The sequence below is a fragment of the Amblyomma maculatum genome, chromosome 4 (genome assembly GCF_055883805.1).
Source record: "Amblyomma maculatum isolate TAMU_Amacu chromosome 4, ASM5588380v1, whole genome shotgun sequence".
NCBI lineage: Eukaryota > Metazoa > Arthropoda > Arachnida > Ixodida > Ixodidae > Amblyomma > Amblyomma maculatum.
Genome location: NC_139347.1, coordinates 10375098 through 10402215, shown reverse-complemented (window position 1 = coordinate 10402215; position 27118 = coordinate 10375098). Strand labels below are relative to the sequence as shown.

General features: G+C 44.1%; 1 protein-coding gene across 1 annotated transcript in view; it reads right to left on the bottom strand.

The window, feature by feature from the left end:
- The window catches only part of LOC146190280 (putative helicase MOV-10), a 118080-nt gene that overhangs the window by 8965 nt on the left and 81997 nt on the right, over nt 1–27118 (bottom strand). Inside the window, exons 11-18 of the mRNA XM_084599760.1 lie at nt 24245–24499; nt 19250–19409; nt 13907–14100; nt 10045–10113; nt 7937–8014; nt 7719–7874; nt 5397–5620; nt 2455–2619 (exon numbers count right to left, since the gene is read on the bottom strand). Of these exons, the coding sequence (XP_084455886.1) occupies nt 2455–2619; nt 5397–5620; nt 7719–7874; nt 7937–8014; nt 10045–10113; nt 13907–14100; nt 19250–19409; nt 24245–24499 (1301 nt within the window). The remainder of the gene's footprint in view (nt 1–2454; nt 2620–5396; nt 5621–7718; nt 7875–7936; nt 8015–10044; nt 10114–13906; nt 14101–19249; nt 19410–24244; nt 24500–27118) is intronic.

Here is a 27118-nt window from a genome sequence, read left to right as displayed (position 1 = left end):
CACCGGTACACTGCTATCGTTCCTGTGTTTAACTAAATTTGATAGCAAAACCCGGTGGCAACCGATTTGGAGCAGTTTTGGAGCAATATTTGTCTTGGAGTAGGAGGAGCAGGGAAACCAGTTTGGAGCAGAATCGAGCTATTGGGGCAGCACTTCCACCCTGAATTATGCTTTTACATTACAATGGACACTCAAATCTCAAGTGACCAGAAAAATATGTTCCGTTTATCAGGAGTTTTGTTTACAGACAAAATAAGTTTAACATGGCATGATTCACTTCAATGCTGCACTCCTGACGTAAAAGCAGGTGTGTAGTTGGCAGCATCTGCCGAAGTGGATCCCAATATGTGAAATCCAGGCTAAAGGAGAATGGAACACAATGAGCCCAAACTTTATAGCACAAAAGTAATCAGTGATGTTATTTTTTAAAGTACTTTTGGAATTTAAATAAAATGTCAACAGACGCCTTAGTGACTTTCTCTGTAAAATACAGTGGAAACTGCGATTTATTGGCTAGTGACAAACCTTATATTTGCTTGCTTTAGCTCTTGTAGCCACTTTATTTGAATGGCATCACCCATACCTGACAGGTGGTGATGCGTACCGAGAAGATGCTGCACTTGACCAACTAGTTGCAGTGTCACGGCTGTTTTCAGTTCCATTTATGTGGTGGTTGGAAATTCTGACTGCCGAAGATATTTTTTTTTTACATTGCCTTAAAACAAAACGAACCAGCTCAGAGGCTTAAGAAGGCTCGATTACAGGCCAGTTGGTGGGACATGGTAAGGAACAACGCTGCAGAAAACACAGGACAAAGAAGCGAGGAAAACACAGGACAGGTCTCCTTGCCTCAGTTCTGCGCTGTCTGGGGTGCTGTTCCTTACAAACTCAGAAGCATTTGCTCCATTTAACCGATTTCAATTCATTGAGATTTTATGAGAATATTACATTACTGCAAAAGCATTACTATTACAGTGAAAGCTTGTTAATTCGAACCTCGATAATTTGAATTTTCGGATAATTTGAACTACACTACTTGGTCCGGCCTAGTTCCATAGAGATCTGTGTATAAAAAAGCCCGTTAATTCGAACGTGAGTCGGTTCTGCTACGGATAATTCGAACTACACGCCACCTCATCTGGGTGGCTTGGCGCACATCACGTGGAAAAAAAAAAAAAAAAAAAAAAGTGAAGAAACACCTCCGCGATAAGAAGGCATAATTAAAGGCAGCACACGTCCAAAACGGGGACAAGAGATGGAACCAGGTAAAACCATGAAAGAGTGGGTAAAACTTAAATGGTGCCATGACCAGCGTAGCGGCCGGCAGCGTTGGAGGGAGGGGACGACGGCTGCGGCAAGGTCAGTGCATGGCCGTGGCGGCGGCTGCCTGCTCTCTCTTCTGCGCAACCTCCATAGCTGGCAACTAACTACTCGTTAATTCCAACCCTATTAATTTGGAAATAGGGATAAGTACTGTCGGCGCGGTCCCAGCCAACGCCCATAAAAGGCTATAATCTCTGACGGGATCTACGGGTTAAACTTTTCTTTTTCTTTTGCAATAGCCATCCATCCTTCCAACCATCAGTCGTCAACAGAAGCACGCGAGTCAGCCGCGATGATGAAGCCAGCTTTTAGCATCGTTCTCGCCGCTAGCTGCTATCGCGCGTTCCAATGATTGGAGTGGCAGTAGATGGCAGCCGCCCTAGTTGCTCATAGCATGATAAAGCGAACGTACTGAAAAGGAGGCTTGCACAACCGAAAAAGGGCTGGCACTTTGCCAAGTTCGCTTCCCCCCCACCTCTGCTGGAGCTAAAACCAAAAGATAAACAGGCAGTTATCGCTCCGCAGCATCTTGGCGCACCGCCAAGAAATGTGCAGTGGACCATGATGGCGCTAAACAGAAAACGACTGGTGTTTTTTTTTTTTTTTTTTTTTTTTTTTTTTTTTTTTTTTTTTTTTTTTTAGATCCGTAGGCAAAACTCGGGGCTGGTTGAGTTCATTATGCGAGTGAGTTCGCTACGCGACTAAATACAGCACCTTTATCGTAATACAAATGGTTCTTGTTAGCTTTTTCCAGGCCATTCGATAATTCGAACATCGAATAATGCGAACTTTTTTCCCGGTCCCGTGAAGTTCAAATTAACAAGCTTTTACTGTATTATATGGCTCATCGACAACCAGCGTTGTCCAGAAACCTGGCGATGTTACCAGTAGTTACTAGACAGTCAAAGTGTAATCAAATAATAACATAGTTAATGACATAATAAAGATTTTTGCTGGCCTCAGAAAATTTACTTGCTATGCCACAAAGTGTTTGCAAAACTGTCAGAGAAAGGAAAAAAACAACAGTAACTATAACTGATTTGATAAAGAAATAATGTTAAGTAGTGCACTGACTTTGTAGACCTGGACAAAATGTTCAAATGCAACAGCAAGTGATAGCTCCTCACTCACCATGAAGGACAGGAGCCTTCCTTCTGTGCACAGCCACGCACACCATGAAAGAACACGGGGAAGTCGGGCAGATTCCACCGGTCCCGGTTGGCCACACAGCTCAGGAGCTGGTTGTCATAAAACAGCCTGGAGTATGGCTCTAGCAGAGGCTGCACACAACGGTAGCTGCAGGGAAATAGTGCAATCCAGCTATGAACTTTAGAGCAAGAAAAATGATCGGCTGATCTTGCCATCAAGAGTAGACGTCAATATGAAATGAATTGGAGGAAAGGAATACCAAGCTCATGGCCGTCTTATTTCTGCTTTGATATTCTTATCTGAACCACAGACAACACCGTGTTTGCATAATGCTTTGGTTTTCCCATGGAATTGAACTTGCATTACATTCACAGCCTCATTAAATTCTAAAAAAGTGGCACTTCCACAAGATGTAGTAACCCATGCTGAAAAAAGGATAACATAAAATGCCATTACTGAAAATAAATAATTGCTACATAAAGAGATGGTAAGGGAAAGTTGCGAGATATTCCGGAGAGTTTACTTTATGAATCAAAACCACGCGTCACGTTTTATACGTTCCAACTATCACTGCAACTCCAGTGTTACCGTTATGAAAACAACATTATCATTGCCACCGCTTTCAATACGCAGAAAAATTTCTCGCTTATGCCTATTTCACAAAATCTATTACCACAATGCTGTCCTTAAGAGCCGGGTTCTAACTACCCCCACATATGTTTCAGGTCGCATTGATCATCTTCACAAAGTAGGTGTTCCGTCATGTCGTACTAAACACGCCTCTTATTCTTTTGTTCCAAACACTTCTGTCAGTTGGAACCACCTTCCTAGGCACATTGCTGATATTACGGACCCAATTTCTTTTAAGACTGCCGTATGTAATCTATATTTATAGATGGTAGTCAATTGTTTTTGTTCGTTTTCGGTGACACTGTTGACTGTCGGAAATGTTTTCTTTTTTTTTTTTTGTCTCACCTATTTTTCCGGTTTTTTTTGCGCCAATCCTTTTTTTTTTTTTTTGATCACTTTTCGCCGTGTTATTGTTTCTCCTATGTTGTTTTATGCTGCACTGTACCCTGTACCAATGTATCTTTCCCACTCGCCTCTTTAATGCCTTCGGGCCCTGAGGGTATATGAATAAATAAATAAATAAATAAGCACTAAGGTTTAGTAAACAGCCAATTATTTACCGGATAGCATCTCCAAAAGCTGCACTTTACCGGTACTGCTGTGTAGGCCAGAGAACAAGCACAATGATATTCTAGTAGAAATAAAAAAGAAATAGGCAGATCATGTGATGCGAAGGCAAGATAATTGATGGTACCTGAGGAAAACAAATTAGATTCCAGAGAAAAGCAAGCATATAGCTGGGGGCGGCAGGAAGTTAGGTGGTAGATGAGGTTTTAAGTCTGTGGAAATGAAATGAATATAACTGGCACTGGACCGGCTTAAATGGAGGGATATGGGAGAGGCCCAGCAGTGGGTGCAGTCAGGCTGGTGATGATGATCCTCAGGGCCATACTATCACCAACTGACACAGTAAAGGCACCGATATGGTAAAGATTCCCGTTTGTCTGAGTGACATTGCTATAGAGGGGTTCTACATCAATCGCACAAGGTCAAGAAAATATTGATAATCAGAAATAAGTTCAGTATACTAATATACTGCTAACTTGCTTTAGAAACCATGGAATTAGGTATGGTTATATATATTTTAGAAGCATGAGGACAATGCATCTACGCTAGTAGTGTGCCCCTCACCGAGTGTTATCCACACTGTGGTCAGGTGCCCAACGCCTACCACGTTGTGGACCTGCTAACACAACTCAAGGACATCCAATATCACAGACCAAAACCTCAAATCAGCAAGATGCCATTCTGCTCAACTTATAGCTGGCACGCCTGAAATGGCTGGCGGATAGGATCAGTGCGTAGTTCAAGCCAATGGAATCCTGAAAACAGGGTCCAAACCACAACCAATAGGAAGTGTAAAGTCTTAACACCGAAAACTGCCGCAGCAGTTGCACATGCAATAAGTGATTCCAGCTGTGCCATTAGGAGAGCTCAGCCAGAGGCGTGGGGTGCTAATCGATACATCCTTAATGCTCCCCTGAGAGGGGGTTCAGTTAGCATAGAAGGTAGTGCTATAGTTTTGCATCAGACGTTCAAGGGGATGTTCCAATTGTTAAATGTAAACAATCCGACGTATGTGGCACGGGGTTAACATATCTGGGATCAACCATACCATCAGAGATTCAATTCTAAGCAAACAAAATTCACATGCTGAAAAAAAAAATAATAAGTGCATCCATACAGATTTGTTATACAGACAGAATTTATTTGCAGCCCCGCTGCGCTGCCCAGTGCTTGTACTGAGCAACAAGCAATCATAGTGTCAGCAACACATGGGCTGCACACAAGCTCAGTGCTCATAGTGTCTACTGCATGACCGGTGATTGCGACTTTGGTATTGTAAAGGCAGTGCTTGGTGCCCACACGTACAAGGTTGTCCACTCTTAGTGCAAATACCCAAGAATATGGTCGCTCTCTGCAAAGCTCCATTGCGTCTGACCCGGCCGTACACTGAAATGATGTGAAGCACTGCCTTGAGGTCCTTCTATGAGTGCATCCCTTTGCTTCAAAATGCGGCCACGTCGGAGCCAATGGCGCTTTAAAGAGAGCAGCCACCTGCTCGTGTGTTCCCACTAAGAGTAGACGATCCTGTACAATCGCTGCACATATAGTGGCATACAAAAGTATTCCATCCAAGCAATTAAAATTCTGTGCATTGCACACAGTGCACTTCCATCAAATAAACCTGGGAATTTCACAAGGATGCACTCAGTTTGGTGTTTGGACTTAGCAGTATCACAACGCACAGAGAACAGCAAACGTGAGCCAGAGCTAGGCATTAGTGCCCGCACCTTTTCCTGAGTCGTGTGAAGGGCAAGGAAGGTGGCATGGAATCCCCACTGGTGCCCAGGAGCAGGCGATGGAGGAGAGACTCGCCCAGGCCGCCCTTGATCGCCAGCCGAGACCGCACCACAGGGCCCAGCTGCATGGGGTCTCCGCCCAAGACAAAGCTCCCACCAGCTAGGCACACCAGCCCCATCACCACCAACGTCTCTGGTTCAGTCGCTTGGCCCGCCTGCATTACCGACCAAGAACACAATGAATGAGCGAAAAGAGATTGCAGAGCAGTCATGAGCAGAACCTAAGCCTTGAATAGTAGTCATAAACACGCTTTTGTTAGTCTGTCAGTAAGGAGTATCTGAGAATGCAGAAAGGAACACTGGAAACTTCTGCCTAAAAGCACTTTTTTCAAGTTCCAGCTAAAAAAAAAAGAAAAAGGAATGCGTGTTAAGGAGGAGGGGTAATGATTTCCAATGAAGTCCTTAATACTGTGGTCTGTGGATACACACGTGAGTGATTAACGTTACTGAATAACATTAAACATTGGCAGAAGAATTGCCCACATCACAAGGGCTCCCATTGAGATAAAGTCCCAGATAAAATTGACAATGTGAACCTGGTTTCCCATTGCAGTCAATGCAAAAAAAATGTTTAAGACAGATTGTTTTGTGTGTCTTTTCGATTAAGATGACCTTTCATGGTAAATGCCCAGCATGGTGACCTCATTTAATGATCCAACAATCGTATTCTACACCTCACATGCAGGCCTTTATAACAGTGTTCATGGCTTACTTTCTGACCCGAAGCAAAACTTGGCTGGCACACAATCCTCATTTCTCTCTTTTCAGAGAACTGGTAAAACAAGTTTCCAACTGAATTCCTTGTAAGTCCAGGAATCTAGCAATTAAAAAATGAGAAACCCATAATTCTTTGGTCAAAAGTGCTGGTTTTGCATTCACCTTTCCTCAACCATGCGCATAAACTGTAGAGTCGTGAGTAGGTCGGGCTGTGTCTCTAAACTAGGGTATGATGATGAGTAAAATGTTATTGAAAGGTTTGGTTCGGTTTGGTTTGTGGGGTTTAGCGTCCCAAAGCGACTCAGGCTATGAGAGATGCCGTAGTGGAGGACTCCGGAAATTTCGACCACCTGGGGTTCTTCAACGTGCACTGACATCGCACAGCACACGGAAAGAAAAACGGGAAGGGGAATTAAGGGAAGGTTGGCCAAATCCCTAGTCCAGCACTTCTTTGGCTGAGGCGTCACCCTGGTTTTTCAAAGTCTGAGCTGAGCAGGGCTGCCTTTCATCCTTCCCACATTGGCTGCCTAAGGAACTAGTATTGGCCTGGTGGGTCCATGCCATATGGTACAAATCTGCTTTCTGCCTGAAAAATTAACCTTCGGATGAAAAGGATTGTGGCTCAATAGCGTGAAACTCGTCTGTATAAATAAAAGACATGGCTTGTGATTACTGTTCTGCTTTATTAAATCCCCTTGCTGGGCCCGAGAACTTTTGCAGTGATAAGCACAAGCACTGTAATACATCTGCATAGGTTGGGGGAGAAAATCGGTGCCAGCGCTGTGGAGGTTACTCCAGCTTGAGTATCCTGCAGAGGACAAGAAAGCACACAGGAACGGAGCCCCCTCCCTCCCCCTACTTCGAGCTTTAATGGTTCTGCATTGAATTTTCAACTGACGCGGCAACACAAGTTTCTCGAAGCTAAAAATTAAAAAAAATGCACGCACACAAAAAGCGTGCAGTCAGTCGCGATCATGACGCCGACTTTTGGCATTGTTCGGTTCAAAAGATTGTGTGGCAGTGGACGGCAACCGCCCCAAACGTGATACAATAAAGTGAAAACGAGGCCTGCACAACCAGGCGAGCACCGACGTTACTAGCTGGCACTCTGGTTGGTTGGTTGGTTTGTGGGGTTTAACGTCCCAAAGCAACTCAGGCTATGAGAGACGCCGTAGTGGAGGACTCCGGAAATTTCGACCACCTGGGGGTCTTTAACGTGCACTGACATCGCACAGCACACGAGCGCCTTGCTTTTCGCCTCCATCGAAAAGCTGCCGCCGAGGCCGGGATTCGATCCCGTGTCCTTGAGAACAGTAGTCGAGCGCCATAACCATTGCGCCACCCCGGCGGGGTTGCTAGCACTCTGCTAAGTTGAAAAAAATTTTGGCAGCAATTGCAGATCTCTTCTTTCCAGTCATCAAGGCAAATAAATATAAAAAGTCGACCGACTATGCTTTGTTGGATCTTGCGTGGAAATACCTTGCTGGTCCAGCTCATCTGTAGGAAAAAGGGGGCGATGCTTTGTTGCTTCCTTACCTCGTCCAAGAAGCCATGTGTGAAGTGGTCGGGTGGAAGGCCCAGGCTGAACAGTGAGCCCGCCGTGATCACAGTGGACACAACGATGCGGTGCCGTGCTGCTTTCTTCACAGCACCCGTATTCATGCACAGGTGCCTGATGGTAGGTGGAACAGCCTGCCAAGGAGACACGCAATCAGCACATGAATGCCATACCTTATCAGGCCCGAGTGACTTACATCGACATCCCTCTGGTAACCTAGGAGCCGCACAATGTCTGACGACACCAGCTTGCCAGATGCCCACAGCTTTTCTGTCTGCAAGGAGCAAAGAAAGCAGATGGGAATGAGGAAGGCTGCATAAGAATGCAAAGGTTAACCCTTTGAAACCCTATCAGACTTTGAACACTTTAGGAATGCACAGGAACATAAGCACTGCATCACAGTGGGAGCATGGACACAAAAACCAATATAACCTAGGTGGTAAGGATATTGGTGAGTAGTCTAAATAATACGGAGCCCTCCACTATGGTGTCCCCCATAGCCAGAGTCCCTTTGAGATGTTAAACCCTATAAGCCAAATACACAAATTGCCAACTGAACATCTGACTACACTCTCTAGTCACATTTTCTTTTTTTTTGTCTATGTTCCCTTTACATGAAAAGGTATTTATCTCAGAGTCCTGCAGTGCCCGAAGGCATTATTGCAGGGGGGGAATAACATTTGCTGGAAAGGCCAAAAGTACAAAACAAAAATACCAAAGATAAAGATAATATCATAACACAAGTGATAATGAAGAATGAAAAACATGCACCACAATGGGACAACTGAGCACAATAAAACGACACAAGTAATGAAGAAAAACACAGAAGAGAACTGTGTGCCACGTCGCACATATATCCGTGCAGCGCTGTAATGCCAACTAGTAGCCTGCTCCACTCATTGATCGCCAGTGGAAAGAATGAGTTTTTATACATATCTGTCCAGCATTTACTCTCTTAGATCTTCCACTGATGGTAATGTCGCCTAGAAAAAAAGTGGGGTTTAAGCAAGTACCGGTCTTTGTGCTCAGCTTTCCAAATAGATGCGATACATAATCTGTAATCTGAAATGTTTTGTGCAGTACGCTAAAGATTTTCAACCCAGATGGTCTGAGACACTAAATGAAAGTTATAACTGCTGTGCAAAAATCTGGTAACATTATTTTGGACGTGTGCAAGCATGTCGATAAGTAAGTCAGTAAAACACGGTTGTTGGGCTAGTTGGTGCATTGCATGAAAGAAGACTAACCAGCCAAGAAGATGCACACAGGAAAAACAAACGAAAGAGGCTCTTTCGTTCTGCGTCTTTTTTTCTGTGTGCGTCTTCCTGGCTGGTTAGTCTTTCTTCATGCAGATAAGTAAGCAAACTGGGGGTCCCATACAAGGCATGCATATTCAAGAATCGGCCTTATGTAAGTGAAATACAGGAGATGCTTGACTTTAGACTGTGCTTTATTGAAACTCTTTTTTTAAAAATTAAGCATTCTGCAGGCTTTGGATGTGATATCATCTGATATGCTCAACTTGCCTCATCCACATATGGTTGGATATGAAATATACATTGAGGTACTTCTTATATTCGAAAACTTTTTGAAAGGGAACATTATTTAATGAGTAGCAGGTATGTATAGGAGAACGCTTTCGAGTGAACGAGATAAGTTGGCATTTTGAAGTGTTCAAAGATATTTGTCATTTCCAGCACCAGAAGTAAATACTAGAATCTAAGTCTCGCCAAAGCTTTAAAGAATCAGAACTTCCACAACATCAGCATGTAGCCGAACTTTCCAAGTAAAGTCAAGAATAATATCATTGAAATAAATGAGAAAAAGAAGGGGTACAAGGACAGACTTCTGCGGCACACTTGAGACGGTTACTACATAAGTGCAGTGGAAGCCATTAATCACAACTTGCTGCATGCGGCCGAGATAAGATTGAAGCCAGCCAATGACAGTGGGATGCAGACCAAGACAATGTATCTTATGTAATAATAGCACCTGAGGTACAAAATAAAAAATCTTTTTTTTTTTTAGATCTAGACGTACACTATCTGATAACCATGGTTAAATAAGAAAAATGAATCATTACTGAAACTAGCCACATTACATGAATGCCCTTTCATTTTTGATAGAAAAAGTTGTAACCAAATGGCATATTACAAAGGAGGGAAGTTCTTGAGCAACTGTTCTTTGATAGCTAGGCAAGAAATGGTAGACTGGTATATTATTATATATATTCCACTGGGGCTTCAACACTGAGTTAGAATGACCACAAATGTCCCCCTGTTGTTGAAAATCAGAAATTCTTACCAAGAGGTCAGCCGCACTGTTCGAAGGTGCACAGGCAATCACTCGGCTATGCTTTACATTGAGGAATACCTGCAAAAAATGAGTCACAGTATTAGCCATCCAAAAAGTGAAAAAGAAAGAAGAAATAAACAGCAACAAAAGATCTAATGCAAGCACGCCACTAAGTACCAAGAGCACATTCGTACTGCAATCGAGAAGTGAGAGTAGCGTCTCTGATCAAACTATGGCCTACATGGCATTCATGTTTCATGGCATAATGTTTTGTCAGCAAATGTCCAAAGTGTTAAAATATAATCAGCAAACCGCTGCTCAAAAGCAGTAATATCATGGCTCATTAGTTTCAGCTTTGAAACTGGTTTTAAACCTAATGCCCCTAACTTTATCTGTGGTAAAAAAATCACAACTCCCACAGATTAAGAACAAAAGGTCTGCAAAATTCTGCCGGAGACATCAAATTGTGCATCAGAGCGCCCCTCAAATTATATTTGGAACTATATGTACAAATTTTTTTGCCGCACTCTTCAAAGTAGAGAAAGTGACCTTTGCCACGTGGCTCTGAAGCTACTAGCAAAAGCCAGCTTTTGAACTCAGTTGGGGTAAACCACACATCGTGCAAGGGCAAAGTATAAAAAGTGGTTATGGATGTAGTAGAAAGAAAGCGGTACGAGACTGACAGAATTCAGGAGTAAGAAAAGCAAAGAACAGCAAAAATGTGCAGGACTAGGTAGCTGGAAACACACTAGTGCTGGCACAGCAGTAATGACTGCAGCCGCTGCTGTGGCGTGGGAGGCTGTGTGCATTTAAGTATCAGAGGTTTAGCATCCACCAGTTTCACAATGCTGCCACAGAGATGAAGAAGAAAAAGTGTGCAGTAACAATGTCACAATGAGCCAAAGCCCACCCTCCTCCTTCCTCGGTCTGCAGGTATACTACTATGTGGTTAGTCTTCTTGAATTCTATCGGGCTGGGATGATGAATAGAAACTTTTGAGAACATTTTTGCTGAACAAGGATGCCTTTGCCTCACAGAATATGTATATAGGTGCCCTCACTGAAAAAAATTCTTCTTGGACATAAAATACTCGTTGCTAACTTTCCAAACTACAAGTCTCCCTTTGATCAAGGCTAAGTTGAAGAAAACATGGCCATAAAGACAGTTGTGACCATCCTATTGGCAAAATACAACTTCATTAATACAACCGCACTGCTTCGGAAATTAGGACTGCCATGGGGTTCAAATCCGAATGCATGTCTGTGGCACTGCTTGCACTGCAGGGATTGGTACTCGCTATAATTCAGTCCCAAAAGCATGCTGAGGTATGAACCCTCCACATCCCTTCTTTCTGGCTGGCTAGCTATTATCCAAGTACCTGTCCTGATGCCCGGCTTGCGTTGTTCCTCGTGTACCTCTGGTATGCGCACAATGAGAGCTGTAAGGCTCTGTCGCTAGGACAAGAAAGAGGCCAGCCACAGAGTTTATTTAGTTTTCAGTGTTTTGCTCTTTTGCATGCCGCACCAGTGGCTATTGACTATGCATCAGCCAGACTGGTAGCGCAGCCGAGCTGCACTCCTTTCATGCGACCAGTCCATGACATCACCAGATACAGTTGAACCCGGATAATTCGAATTTTGTTTATATCCAACTAACGGAATATCCCCTTGAAAATCCCATGTAAAAGTATAGGAAAGCTGCATTGTATATCGGACTCAATTTCACCGGTCGTTCGACGTATTGAACTCCGCACCACGCATTGGACGGTGCGCCTTCCCCTAAGATGATCGCATCACCCTCGGTTGCTTACGGCATGACGTTTTCAAGCCACACGCAGAAGGAATGAGAGGGAACAGTTCGGCGACGGCTGGTCTAGGGCAGCACTGCACCCTTTCCCCAAATGTGAGTGCATCTGCGGTGATCGTGCGCCCTGTGCCAGCCCGTGACGTTTCCAAGCCATGTGCGTGAAGGAATGAGAGGGAACCAATGCTGCCATGGTGTTCGGGAGAGGGAAGAAACTTGACAGAGCAAAGAGCAAGTGTGTGCCAATTCTTCTGCAGAGCTTTCTCTCTCCTTCCTCTCTCTTTATTGATCTTCGTTTGTAGCAGTACACGCTACGCATGCACCAAGCCAGCTCAGCCCGTGGCAGACAGAACGTTGGGTGTTTTATCCAGCGTGTGTTGTGAACACTACGCGCGGCGGCTGACGTGAGATATGCGTCTTGTGATGGCATGCTGTACGTGCGTAAGCTATGGCGGCTACGGATATTATGGCAAGTTTTGAGATCTTGACACCGGCTGAGATCTTGACATCGGCTTTTATCACTGTTCGCTTCAAACCGCATTTGCAGCTATCACGCTTTCCAATCATTTTGTGGCAGTGGACTGCGCCCGCCCCAAGCGTGGGGTGATAAATCGAACCAGGCTTGTGCAATCAAGCCATCATGAGCGCTCTGCCAAGTTTGCTCCCCGCCAACACAGGAGCTATGAAAAGATAAACACGTCGTGACGTTATCGCTATGCAGCATCTTGGCGCGCTGCCAATAAATGAACTGCAGATGCGATGGCCTAAACGGAGAGACATGCCACCGCCATGCAAGAGAAAAAGCTCCCAATTTGTGCCACAGCGAAGTAAAAAACTTGTTTTAAACTGTCGCGTTGGCTCGAGCGACACAAATCCAACCAGTTGGAAAATTTTCGCTCAATCGCTTGCATGTGAACCGGCCTTACCGCTTTTTTTCTCTTTTTAATTCTCGGGGTCAAAAGTGGAGGGTGGGTTCATTATGCGAGTGCGTTGGTTATGCGACAAATACGGTATGGTTTTTCACAATCGCAGGCAGCATCTCAAGCCGATTTCTGTATATCGAATTATCAATATATCGAGCTATTTAGCAATCCCCTTCGAGTTCGATATATCTAGGTTCGACTGTATTAATTTGTCACAACTCTTTATTATTTCAGAGGCATCATTCTAATTCATGCCTCCCTCCCCTCTGTCCATGTGTTTCTATCATCCATCCAGTGTGCCTGAAGTGCACATTCATCGCGTGCTGTTCCGTTTTAGGTGTGGTGAAGGCTGCTCACGTGTGATGTCGTTGTTTGTGTAGAGGCTGCTGTGGAGACCTTTATTGTTATGGGGCAAATGCGCTTCAGAGACTTCTGATAATGATATCTGCATGAAATAATTGTGCACACTATGCGTATATGCATTAAAGCATTATGAAAAATCATTGTCGAAATATAGTTTTTATCTCAAAAGCAGACGATCGCTGCCTAGTTTTACATCAAAAAAATAATTTGCCACAATGTGAATGGTTTTTCCTAACTCTCTGAAGGCCATTCAGTAACTCAACATTCGGACAATTTGACTTTTCCCCATTCCTTTCAAGCTCAAATTAATGAGGCTTTACTGTGCAGCATATGGACAGTACAAAATAGTTCTGCTCACAATCTGCCTTTCCAATTTCATGTTTCCAAACAACAAACAGGAGACTGGGTTTACTAAGTAAAGACACTGAAGGTTAGGTGCTAAAGTATTAGTATTGCCCGACCAGTTGCCATGCAACCAACGACTAACAGCAAATCGCATCACAAAGAAATGATCAAACAAAGTAGAGTTGTGGCACAATGGAGGACCTTCTAAAGTTCTTCTGTCTAGCCCAGCTCAAATACATGCACACTGTAAAAGCGCAGCGCACAATGGTTAATTTGTACTCGCTCAATTCAAGCTACTAAGTTTGCTTGAATCAGTGCTCTTGTACTACAAACTTTAAGTCTTAAAGACAAAAGCCTCTCGTCAACTGAAACTCTGAATTGGAATCACTGAGGATCCACTGTGCACAGGGGGAAGGAGCACACATTACACGACTTGCCTGCAGGATGGCCTCAACAAGGGTAACGGTCTTGCCGGTTCCAGGGGGGCCCCAGACAATGTAAGGTACAGGACCTCTGCTGGATGCCATGATTTGGTGCACTGCCTCCCGCTGCAGTTCATTAAGCTGCTCATTTGCCAGCTTCAGCGGCTGCTTTGACACGTACTGTGCTCCCCCAGGTTTTCGAAACAGCACTGCACACCATACACCTTCCGTAACAGCCCCTGTCTCCAACTCCACAACAAAGTACATAAGCCACTGTGCTAAAACACACTGACTGCCCTAGAAGAAAACTAAGTACTCGAAAGTGAAATTTAACAAACCACACTTAAACTTTTATGCGCCAGCATTAAGACTGCCGAGCGAAAATCCAGCATGAGGTTGTGGCATCACATAGTGATGTCATAAGACCACGTGACTCAGCAGAGTTGGTAGGTGCATTGTTAAGTGAAATGGCCAACACTATGGCAGGCTCAGTGTCAGTTGGCAACTGCATTTGGTGGAGTGCGGGCGCGTCTTGACAGCTCCACACATTAGATTGGAATGGAGCCAGAATCAATGCTCCGAGGTGCGGTAGCGTCCAAGTCAAAAACAAGAATGGCCAGCTTGAACATGTTGCAAATCTCATAATTTTGCTTAGTCTGCGGTTGTTTTATCGACGCCTTGAGCAGCAGTGAGTTTCCACATGCTGATTTTACTATCAATATTTAGTTACGACAGTGCCGACAATAGAAGCCAGGCTGCAAAATCAGTGTAGACCTGCCGGTTAGGTTCGTTTTTGTCGTTGGGCTCATTTTGCATGTTTAGTCATTTTATTATGAACAATATTATTAAACTTAGAACTTCCTTGTTTTTTTCCTCCACACCACCAATAAGGGTATAAACAATTAGTATGCTAGAAAAAATGCAACATTTTTTTTTTATTTTTGCATATAAGAGCATTTTCAGTTTCATGTAATTATTTTTCGTACAATTTTGCTTTTAGCAACTAAATGATTGTGCCGCAACATGTACAGTGCATTGCACGTGAACATGTGCGGAGGGCGTTTGGTGTGTGTCACACTATGACTGCAGGGTAGGATCAGTTGTTTAGAGCCACCCACAGAAATGGTCTGAACCTATCAGTGGCAGTTGCTGCCCCATTACGAGGGGAGGTGAACACACTACAGTGAAAGCTCGTTAATTCGAACCTCGATAATTTGAATTTTCGGACAATTCGAACTACACCACTTGGTCCGGCCAAGCTCCATAAAGATCTGTGTATAAAAAAACCCGTTAATTCGAATGCGAGTTGGTTCCGCTACGAATAATTTGAACTACGCATCGCTGCATTTCGGCGGCTTGGCGCACATCACACGGCCAAAAAAAAAAAGTAAAGTAACACCTCCGCGATCAGAAGGCATAATTAGAGGCTGCGCACATCCAAAACGGGGATAGAAGATGGAACCAGGTAAAACCATGGAAAAGTGGGTAAAACTTAAATGGCACCATGACCGGCGCGGCGGCCGGTGGCTTCGGAGGGAGGGGACGGCGGCCGCGGCAAGATCAGTGCATAGCCGTGGCGGCGACTGCCTGATCTCTCTTCTGTGCAACCTCCGTAGCGCTCAACTAAATACTCGTTAATTCCAACCCTGTTAATTTGGAAATAGGGATAAGTACTGTCGGCGTGGTCCCAGCCAACACCCATAAAAGGCTATGAACGGGCACTACGGGTTAAACTTTTTTTTTCTTTTTTTTTTTTTTTTTTTTTTTTTTGCGATAGCCATCCATCTTTTCAACCATCAGCTGTCAACGGAAGCATGCGAGTCAGCCGCGATCATGACGCCAACTTTTAGCACTGTTCGCTTCAAAAGCCGCTTCCTGCTGTGCCAGTAGACGGCACCTGCCCCAGTCGCTCATAGCATGATAAAGTGAACATACTGAAAAGGAGGCTTGCACAACCGGTCAAGCGCTGGCACTTTGCCAAGTTTGCTTCCTCCCCCCCACCTGCTGAAGCTAAAGCCAAAAGATAAACATGCCGTTATGGCTGTGCAGCATCTTGGCGCACTGCCAAGAAATGTGTTGTGGACTTGACGGCGCGAAACAGAAGGATGCGCTAACGACTGATGCCTTTATATATATTTTTTTCAGATTCGTTGGCACAAATCGGGGCTGGGTGGGTTCATCATGTGAGCGAGTTCGTTACGTGACTAAATATGGTACATTTACTGCAATACAAATGGTTCTTGTCAGTTTTTCTAAGGCCATTCGATAATTCGAACATCGGATAATTCAAACTTTTTCCCCGATCCCGTGAAGTTCGAATTAACAAGCTTTTACTGTAATACTAACACATACATTGCCACATCAACTGCACTGTCTGTACTCCTTCTTGAAGCTCAACTGCTTCAACGCCAATGCGCACTCCCCTCGCTTGCATTGCATATTTCTTTCTGCATGTTGATACATGCCAGTCATGGGCTTTAAACTGTTTAAGCGATAAAGCTTGCTCAAAATTTGAACTGCATTTTTACACTTTTGGGCATTTTTCTTCCTTTCCGCAACTGAAACATTCAGCGAATTTAGGTTTTTTTTTTTTTTCGCTTCTTTAGTCCAATTAATGAGTTTATTTTCAGTTGGAAAGTCATGTTAATTCTGTGTTACTCAATTTGGATTTCCACATTATAGATTGCATACTGTTATGTTCTAATCAAGCAGTATTCATTCTTGAGAAACACACAAGTACAGTGCTGAGCCATTCTAGTTTTGTTTATTTCAGTAGCAAAAGCCATGCACCAAACTTGAAAAAGGGAAAAGTGCAACAATATCTGCGAATGTTTATTTTCTCAAATTTATCTATCTACTGAAGCAATGTTACATATTTCGTCAAATTACTAGCAAGTTTTTTTTTTTCCCTCTATTCAAATTAGATCTTTATTCAAGAATTTCAATATCTGCACTTCCCAACTTCTAAGTAAGGCCCAGCATCCATTCTGGAGGCTTCCTATGGCAGTGACATTGAGCCAAGAAAGAAAGTGAGCGACAGACTGGCATCAAAACTGTGCAATGGCAGGTGGCCCACTTGTAAATAGTCACTAGAGTAGGTGCAGAGCTGCTCAATGGGACATCACCAGGTATCCCTCAGTTGCTGTGGGGCACTGTGTCAATCACTATCTGGCCTTATAATGTGACATCTGTCAATCACTATTTGGCCTTATAATGTGACATCCATCTTAAAGGGACACTAAAGAGAGAAAGGAAGTGGGTTTGCATCGATAGAATGCCAGTTCCCGAGTACAAAAAGACCACTCTTACTGAAATCAGAGCTCTTATAAGGTAGTAAAGAAGAATAACAGAAATACAGGTATCGCCACCACAGCCAAACGGCCGAGACTCGCAACTACAAATCACGTGACGCGCTAGGGATCCCGGAGGCTGACAAATGCGAATTACGTTGAATGTTTGAATGCGGTAGTACGTTTTTTCTCAAACATGATAACACGCTTTTATCATACGTAAACGACGGCGAAAAGACAACGTAAACGTTGCAAGGCAAATACAAAAATATACTTGGAGGCGCCACAAGCGCCAACTTCAGTTTTGGTTATGTTTCGGCTCAGGCATTTCGTGCGCACTCGGATAGTTTGTTTGAACCTGCAGCGCCTGAATTACGAGCTTGGAGCAGCAGATGCGCCTTGATGGTTCCCATTTGAGCATTCGGAGGCACGAGCGAGCGAAATCCGCTACCGCCGACACGCTCCTTCGTTCACACTTCTGCGCCAACATATCGCCGCCGTTGCCGCTTCGACTGCGACCTGACCGCTTGACTGCAGCTACGTACGCCACGAAAAGCATACATATGCTAAGTACCGAAGGAAACACGCATTATCATTCAATTGTTCACTAAATCATGGCACATCTCACCAACATATACTGCGTCAACAAGACCTTCAACGTGCTATTTGCAGGCGTCGTAAACAAAAGGGGCATACTTGCGCTCATACCAAGGAGAGCGTCGATATATTGCGCTCGTCGCCTGGCGAAAAAAAGGGCCTCGGGTAAAAAGTAAAAACTAAAAATAACGAAGCACCAGAAATACATTACAAAAGGTTAAAAAAAAAATCTATTAGTAAGAAAAAAAAAACGGCCAGAAGCGGTGAGACTCGAACTCTCTTCTGCTTGTTCCGTAACGTTCGGCGCTAACCGCTCGGCTACGCCGCGCCACAAGAACCTTGGAAATAGTTTTGGTTTTTATGTCTTGGCTCCATTTACAATAAAGTGTTTCTGCTGCCGGTCTAAAAATTACAACTTCTCGATCATCGGCGCATGCTGCCTGCTCTTACGTCTTGCAACTAATGTTCTGGATGCCTATGCGCACTATATTGTGCACTGAATCCATTTTAACATGTGGAATTTCACAGCGCTGGCAAATGTAGTGGCGCCGGCACTTCGGTCATGTTCTGCTACCGTGGACGTAATTTTCGCTGAACACGGAGCTGTAGCACAAACCTTGAAGGAAAAAAGTGCGACGAAGCTTCAAAACTGACAAGCGCAGCAGCGAGGACACTATTTTGCTGGTAACTAAATCTTATTTGTATGTAAACATGTCAGGAAGCGTTGCGATGACCGAGGGCTCGGTTTGTTTATACACAGTGCAAGGAGCGCAAAAGCTTGAGAAACATGTAAAGTATTGTGCATTACAAGCCCTCTATGTTTTTTTTTTTCTTCCTTTATGGGCCCATCGCTCGGTAAATTACTCTCTTCATCGTTTTATTTATTTCGGCTGAGGCCGTCATTGCGAGTACGCTGTTGCCAAGTTGGCCCTTGAGGGATGCGACGCCGCGGGCCGCGCCGGCTCGCTAGCTATCACGGAGTCTCCGCTTACGTCATAGTGTGCGTCACTCAACTCCAACTACGTAGTTGGAGGCCACAGTTTGAATTCGACCGGTGGGAACAAGAAAAAACCTCAACTTCTTATCGCAATATCTCAGCAATTATTCGATTTTTTGCTGCCGGGTATGCGGCGACAGTGTCACCAAGTCTAGTTTATTAGATTTTCATACCATCTTTGGCTGTCTTTAGTGTCCCTTTAAATTTCAACCTGGAACACGTAAGGCACGTTTTGAAAAAAAAAAAAAAATATGAAAAGAAAAGAAAGAGTGATGCTTTCCAAACAATACTTGAATTTTCTGTACTCAATGCACAACATTTAAAAATTTCTTCCACGGAGTGTACGCATGCATGTACGCGCACATGCATGCACACACAGAACTAACAAAAAACCAAATCTTTAAGAAGCAGCAAGAAACGACTAAGGAAGCAAAATAAGCACTCGGAAATCATTTTGACGAGTTCTGTGCTCACCCGAACGAAGAAGAGGCCGTGACAGACGCACAGCAAGATGGCAGCGTCGTAATGGGGTGCGGTTCAGCTGAAAGAACAGCTGCCACACTTGAGTGGGGTTCTTCAAGAGTTCTTCGTTGAAGGTAGCGCTAAACCTCAAAAGGGCGTCGTCAGACATGACCTGTCAGGAGTTGGGTATGTAAAACAGGCAACATGATCAAAACACTCGCCTTTGCAGACAAAGAGAAAAACACAAACAAAAGGGTAAGCACATTCACATCAAGTTGATTCACCAAGGAAAGAAGAATAATTCATTGATGCAAATGCGCATACTTCCTTAAAGGCATACAAAGAGTTGCAAAACACTAACAGGGAACCTTACTACCCTTAATGTATAGGGGTGCTTTGAACACACTGCAATCAAACGCATTAAGTGAAATATAATTCATTACCGCTTTCAACATGGCCAGGAAAATGCTTTGACATTTCTATCCATGTGCTAACTGACATATTGACTACCAGTCGAAGCAGAAAAAATCTTGATGGTATCTTTTTTTTTGTCGGAAAGCTATGATGAGCAACATAACCGGCTACTCATTTTTCAAGTAAACTTCAAGAGCCATGAAATTTGTGACTGCCCATTTTCAGACAATTTCACTACCAATGTGGCCTAGTACTTTAATTTCGTTAGCAGCTACCTGTTTGGCAATAAATAAGCAGCTGGGCACTCTTTGCGTGACTGCCTCCTCATTAGTGCAATGTGACAATGTGCATTGGGGTAATGTATCAGCTTATCCTATTTTGATGCAAGAAGGAGTTAGTGAAGCCTCAATAATAATTCTGAATCGCAGAAACTTCTATGGCAGAGCTGTATTTCTAAGGTCCCGTAATTTCACACGTAAATTTTATCAAATAATTCTAAGTGGGAGCCGGCACCAAGCCAGTTAATTCAAAGATTTGGGGTGCCACACAGGAATGCCCGATCCCAATTTCGTTGAAAACCAGTGAGATGACCCAAACGATGCCAACGTTTGATGTGCCGTAGCTCAACCCAAGAACTCCTGGCACGAAAAAACCACATGGTAGTACAGCTTGCAGCAAATCAAAGCTAGTGCCTGTAGAGGCAAGAATGTGCTTCGATGCAAAGCAGCCATGAATAGTAGTTTAAAAATGTAAAGTGGTCTCAATGTTTTGCCACGGCACGGCTGGACTGCAGGCAGTGGTTCATGTACTCATCACTCCTTTCCAGCCTGACCGGTGTCAAGGCAGCTCATAGCAGAGGTGCCGGAATTGAAGCACCTCAAACCCTCAGTGTGTGCTCCATGACGCAACTATTGTTGCTCAGTGCCCGCAGCAGGTCGACTGCTCACAACACCGGCTGGCGCTGTTTCCTTCAATCGTGAGCAGTGGCTGGCATATCGGCAGATGTAAGGTAATTTCGGTAGATGTGGCCTGTAGTATGCATCCCATGACAGTGCCTGTTGCCGGTAGGATGCATAAGGTAGGATCCATACATCAAAAAGAGCAGTTCATTTGTGTGCAAACTGGCTAGATTATAAGAAATTCGATTTGAGTGTTGTTTGCTAGGTAGGCTTGTTCACAATGGCTGTCGCTCCTTTGGTCAAGCAGTAAGGTAATATGAGAGAGAGTGAATGATTATAGCCTCAGGGCTGTCAGTGCACTGCAGAATCGAAGCTTGTGTGGCCACACTGATTTGCCCCACGCCATTCAGGCTGCACTTCAGTGTGCGAGCACCACTTCACTCTCGACCGCTGCTGGCATCGTAACATGTTTATAATTTATTGTTTAAGCTGCGCACATGCACTGCGATGCCATCCCAAAGGGAACTACAAAACGGTGTGCCAGCGGGAGGAAGCAGTGAGTATACGCAGCTCATTCTCAGAATGACATACGAGAGACAACCTTGGCCAGAGGGCACTGTGCCACTTTGCGCACCAGTGTTCTGGTGGCAAGACTGGCAAAGCCGCCATGCGGCATTTGTGGCTGCACAGTCTGCTCTGCACAGCGATTGAGCATATTTACACACAAGAGGTTGTTGTTCTCCTTTTCTTGCAGAGTTCTGGTCACTGTCGCATTCGCAGAAAAGAAAAACTTACAATGTTCGAATTGTAGATCGCTTTTTTATACCGCTTGTAGAGGAAACAGTAAAATTTGAAACAGTAAAATTTGACAGGCAGTTGTTGGCCCTTTTTGTTAAAGCGGCTCTTATGACCACACATCACACAACATCTCGCACCGCTGTTTAACCCAGATGCTGGCGCAGCAGTCATTATGGAACCGAGTAAGCCTCAAACAACAGGTGCGTAAATCTTATATCCTCTTACACGATCCTGCTTCTGGAGCTCAAAAATTGCCCACTCGGTTGCGCAGACAATAGAACTAGCAATTGCTAGGGAATTTGGAAGATGAAGGGTTCCTGCCAGCATCAAGCATAGTCATTCTAGCTATTAGTCTGTGTCATGGAAAGAGAGAACTGCCTCAAAAATGGCACGCCTCGGCATCTAGGCAATGACCCAGTTCGTTGGCAACCATTCGTCATTAAAGGTCACTCATTTCGGATAGCAGCGCTACAGTGCCTAGAATATATTGGCTAGTGTGCCGACTGTGGCCTCCCGGTTGGCACCGCGAGCGATGAATGCGGTGACCGTCGCCACGAACGCTGCAAACTGAGTGGGTACCAACTGCGTTGCCCGCAGCCTACCGCACTTTTACATCTTCGGCAAGAGGACTGCTCATGCTGCATTTTAGCTCTCATTAAGTCACAACAAACCCCTAGCTATTAATGAAGCTGCTGACTACAAATTTTAGGTTGTGTGTTGAGTCTTGGACTGGAAGCGGCGCACATATTTAATGCTTCTTGCTTGTGAAGGCTTATGCGTAGTTAGCGCAACTTAGTCTCAGACATCCCGTGCTCACAAAGGGAAACACGGAATTTCTATTCTAGCAACAATTAAAGCATACGCTTTATTGATATAAAATATTTTTGTAATTTTTGGAACAAAGTGAAATGCTTCAGTTGTATTGGCCCGCATATATGGCTTCTTTCTGTGCACTGTACACTTGTTAAGTATAAATACGTACATGCAGTTTTATTTATATATTGTATATGTGAACAACACAGGAAAAAAAGTCACGCAACACTCCTTTTATGTATACGTAATAACAAACACAGGCATGTGGCCGAATTGAATGAACAGCAGAGCACAAATGATGAACATTTACTTACAGCGGCATGGTTTAAGGTACATCGCGGCCTGTGATTGCCCACCAGGCTTTGCCAAAGTAACCGTATCTTTTGAATAAAGAGGCTGACGAAGTTTTTTTTCTTTTTCTTTTTTTTCAGATTCACAATAGGCACGAGACGCGGCCGATTCATCACGGGGAAGCTCATTGGTAATGCTGCTTGTATACGGTGAAACATGTGCCCAATATATAACTGCATCCATGACATGAGTGTGTAGCGCAACAGGGGACACAGAAAAGGTACACAACACAGGTGCTGTGTGTAGCGCCCGATTGTGTACATTTTCTTGTCCTTCGTTCTTTGCGCTACACGCTCATGTCATGAAGCACTGTTACCGACTCACAAAAGTTTCTACCCCTGTGAATATAACTGCATGCTCTAAAAATGTTTCTCGCAAACTAAAGCAGTTGGCGCTTACCTCTCGTCATTTCTATCGATGTTTTGTTCCCATTCTGCAGAATGCGTATGTAAACATATCAGATGGTGCAGTAAACATAAAAATTTGCTCCTTGTTCTTGCGGTAGCCCCGTTTGTCAACAAAACAAGTCTTCATCTGTGCACTGTCGCTTTCTCTTTGGCATTTTTCTGTGCAGTTTAGTGAGAGGCACTGGGAAAACAACACTCAGGAACTCACATCGTCATTGGCGACACAGTGAAAAAAGAAGGGATACAGACGGGCACAGAACACAGACACTAAACGTGAAAAAAACCGGATGCAATCGTAGCCAAGCAGCTAGAAGTGTGGAATGACTCGCATGTGCAAGCACCTACACCGGAAATAAAACGCTACACCTTGGTGAACGCAAAAGACGCACAGAAGCAGGTTTAACGCTCACACACAACACCAACAGATTGCAGTCTTCTAAGCGAGAAGACCTAGTCGTCTGCTCTGGTAGTACCTTCCCGACAAGCAGCGCCCTCTGCCGCTATCAAATGGCTTTCATTGCAAATGGCGCCATCCTCGCCCATAGCGAAGCTCAGGCACTCGTCACACTAGCCAGTATATTCTAGGCACTATAGCAGCGCTGCAGCAGCGGCCTAACTTCCCCTGGCCACTGTCGGCATGAAGCAAAGGGTAAGTTAGTACGTTTTGTGCCACTGTCGGGAGCACGTCGAAATCGTGCCAAAGACACGCCACAACGCCTGTAGCATCTATCTCTGTAGTTGTCACCTCGCTAAGTGAATGGTTCTTTATGGATGGCAATGTTTAATTCCACTGGCCTTGCTGGGGGTCACCTACAATGTTTGTCGTCAAAGACAGTTGGCTAGTTAACGGCCACAAAGGAGAGCCGCCAACACAGTTTATTCACTCCTCCACAGGCACCCAGGAGCACATGGGAAGAGGAAAGCGTGTGCATGAGACCCTCCACAGCCAGAGTTAAGTCAGCAGCAGTGTAGGTAGCGGCCCAGCCATGCACACTCAAGCACTCCACCTCCAGTGGCACTGTGAGAGCTGCAGTAGAGGTGGTGCCAGTGCTGCTCCAGTCACATCATTAAAGTCATTAACCTCTGTTTTTCTGCTTTACAACATTGAACAACAGCAGAGAGTTTACTTTGAACATCACACTACATTTGTTTTCCCTTCAGTTTTCTTTCTGCATTGTTCTTTTGAGTTCATGAGGAAACTGCACTCACCTTTGACCCCCCCCATTATAATTGCCATCCTATGGTAAACATAACTTCCGACCTGATGAGAGCACTCATATGCACCAACTTCCTTGCTGAGCCATGACATGTTGGCGGTGTCTCACCTGGTGCACGAAGCCCTCGTAGCTAATTTGCTGGTTGGATACACTTTGGACTGGTTGCACTACCACCCGGTCACCGACCCGAGGTGGGAACTGGGCCTCTTCCAGCCACGAGGCCAGGCTGAGCCGTACTACATGGCCTTCAAGTTTCAGCAGGGCAGGGCACAGGACCCGTTCCTCCAGCTCACGACTCAGCTGCACCTCCTCCAGGTGTAACAGCAGCTGAAGCTTCTCCACATAGTTCTCGGGGCAGAGGGGCTGCGACAAGCATCCCAAGCAATGAGCCATGCTTTGACATTAGGCCAAATGAAGTTGCATATTGTTATGCTGAAAGCCTTAGTGGAAAGCGGGGCATCGAGGACACGTCAGTCGTCTCTGGCTCAGCGCGCCACATCCTCCTCTTTCTTCCCTAGCGCATCTTCACCTTCTTTGCAGCCCGTTACAATATGTCACCGCAAAATTTAAGCCTGACAGCATTTTGTTCTCGTAAAGTCACTAAGTGTAAAAATAACACTACTTAAAGGGACAGAACACTGGAATTTAGGTCTCATATATTTTTTGGCGCAATGGCAAGATTTATGTCTAAAATGTTCGATTCCATAGCAGTTTTAGTAGAACATTTTTACCGAGAATTTTTTTATCAGTGCATGCGCCCATTTAACCATGAGCAGCGACCACAATAACGACTGGTGGTCAACAAAAAAGACACACCGAAAACAAATATAAATTTCACTCGCTAGACAGTACTAGTTAGACATTTTTTGCTTAGAATAACGCCCTTTTCAATTTCACATTTAAGGCCGTTACGGCACAATAATGCACACCTCACAGACAAAAGTTTTTGTGAGCACCATCACCGTTTCAGTCACAAAACTCCAAACATTGCGGCGCCATCCAGTGGCAAAACCTGAAAGCATGCCTCTCGCGGTGTGAAAGGAGGGGTGCTTTTTATTTAAGGACGCAGTGCAGAGAGCGCAAAATATAATAAATTATGACAAGCACTCCTAGAAGAAAAAAAAAAAAAAAACTGTGCATTTGTGAAAATCAGCGATGTTTTGCTGACATGTAGTCACGTGGGGTAATGCACCGAAAGTAATAGGGTTTCTCTGCTAAATAGCGCCTCAGATGTTTTTATGTGATTTGCAATGGGAAATTAAAATTGTAAACCATCTTTTCTTTGATATTGTAGTGCTCAATCTGTACTATGCACGATTTTACAAAGGGGTGAAGGGTGCTGCCATATTGGGGAAGCTAGGCGGTTATCGTAGCACAGGAAAGTGTTGACGACTTCCCGCCTTAACAGCCCAGTCAAATCGGTTTCTCCAAGGATCGTAAAATGACCTATATGAGGCAAGGTCTTTTCATCTCCACCATAATCTCTTGACATATTTTGGGCAGTGTTCTGTCTCTTTAAGGTTAAGCCAAATCTGAACAGAGTACATAATGTCAATAACAACACTTTAAATACCACAAAATAAAAAATATAAAAAAAAAAGAAAGACAGGTCAACTTACGCATTTCACCCGCTTTCCTATTAGCAAGAACTTGCTGCATCAGTCACAACAGTAAATATTGTAAAGCCATAAACAGCAAGGTTTTCAAAGACAGTTTACACTTGAAACGAAGCTCTAAGAAAAAATATGCGTTGTTTTGCTTTGTACTCAGTCCTGGGCACATCTTGTTTACCTTCCTACTGGCTCCAGGTCCTGAGCAAGGGCTGTGAAATAGATAGGAAGAAACTGCTACTGTCCCCCCTCCCCTTTAAATTTCATAACAGTCCCACACTCCTCTTCACAAGTTCATTCTTTCTGCACTGTGTAGCTCTTGACTCCTGACCTACCACTAAGGGAACAATGGCACAGACAGCTTGTCCACCGATTCTTCCAGTCAACAGCCGCTCATACAGTTGGTCTGCATATGAGTGAAGGGCATGATCGCAGTGGAACAAATTTCTTCATCCTCTGTGTCAAGTAATCAGGAGTTGTTTTATTTTTTATTTTGATTTTATTTTATTGGTACCCTCAAGGTAAAACATTACAGAGGGGAGTCATTTTATGTTGTGTGTAAATATTTTCACAATCTACAAATGCAATGAATCTTAGTTTGTCTGTGCTATTACACAACAGTACATTTGTCATGTGTTGATAGAAATTAATTAGCTAATATCATATAATGTGTGGTGCATTGTTTTTTTCTATTGTGCGTGTGAAACCTTTTTGTAATTGTAGAACAGCATCGCATTATATATCTGGTCTTGTAAGGAAAATATTGTTACTTAAATATATGCTGCAGCATCAGTCCGAACTGCATAGGGGCAGAGGCCTCGTCAGGCACCAACTGCCTTTAGCTTCTGCTCCTGCATCAGGCATTGTATTTGTCTGCTGTCAAAAAGTGAAATAAATAAATAAATATGTGGCAGCCAGAACATATTATGGCAATGACATGTGGCAGAGAAGGTCGGATACAGACGCATCTCACTTTTGATATGGCAACTGCCACCAGCAAGATGTTGCCCAGCCATTGCAAGTGACTCCCATGAGTGTAAAGAGCCACATGAAGTGAGCGGACCCCTTTCCATCTTGATGCAGCCATGATTCGTTTGCGCTTCGCCAGTTTTAACTTGTTAAGGGGCAACAAACACCTCAAGTAAAAGACTTGCATTATACAATAAAACCTCGTTACGAAAGACACTCAAAGGACCCGAAAAAGATATCTCTTGTAAGCAAGGTCTCTTGTAACCAAAAATTCTAAAAGCACTGTTGATCAGTTTACTGCGCATCAGCATATAAATGCATTTACATGCATTAACAGGAAATTGTTCAGGAAAGCTTAAATAAGTCATTCATACAAGTATGTATTTTTGTGAGTGCAGAGTGT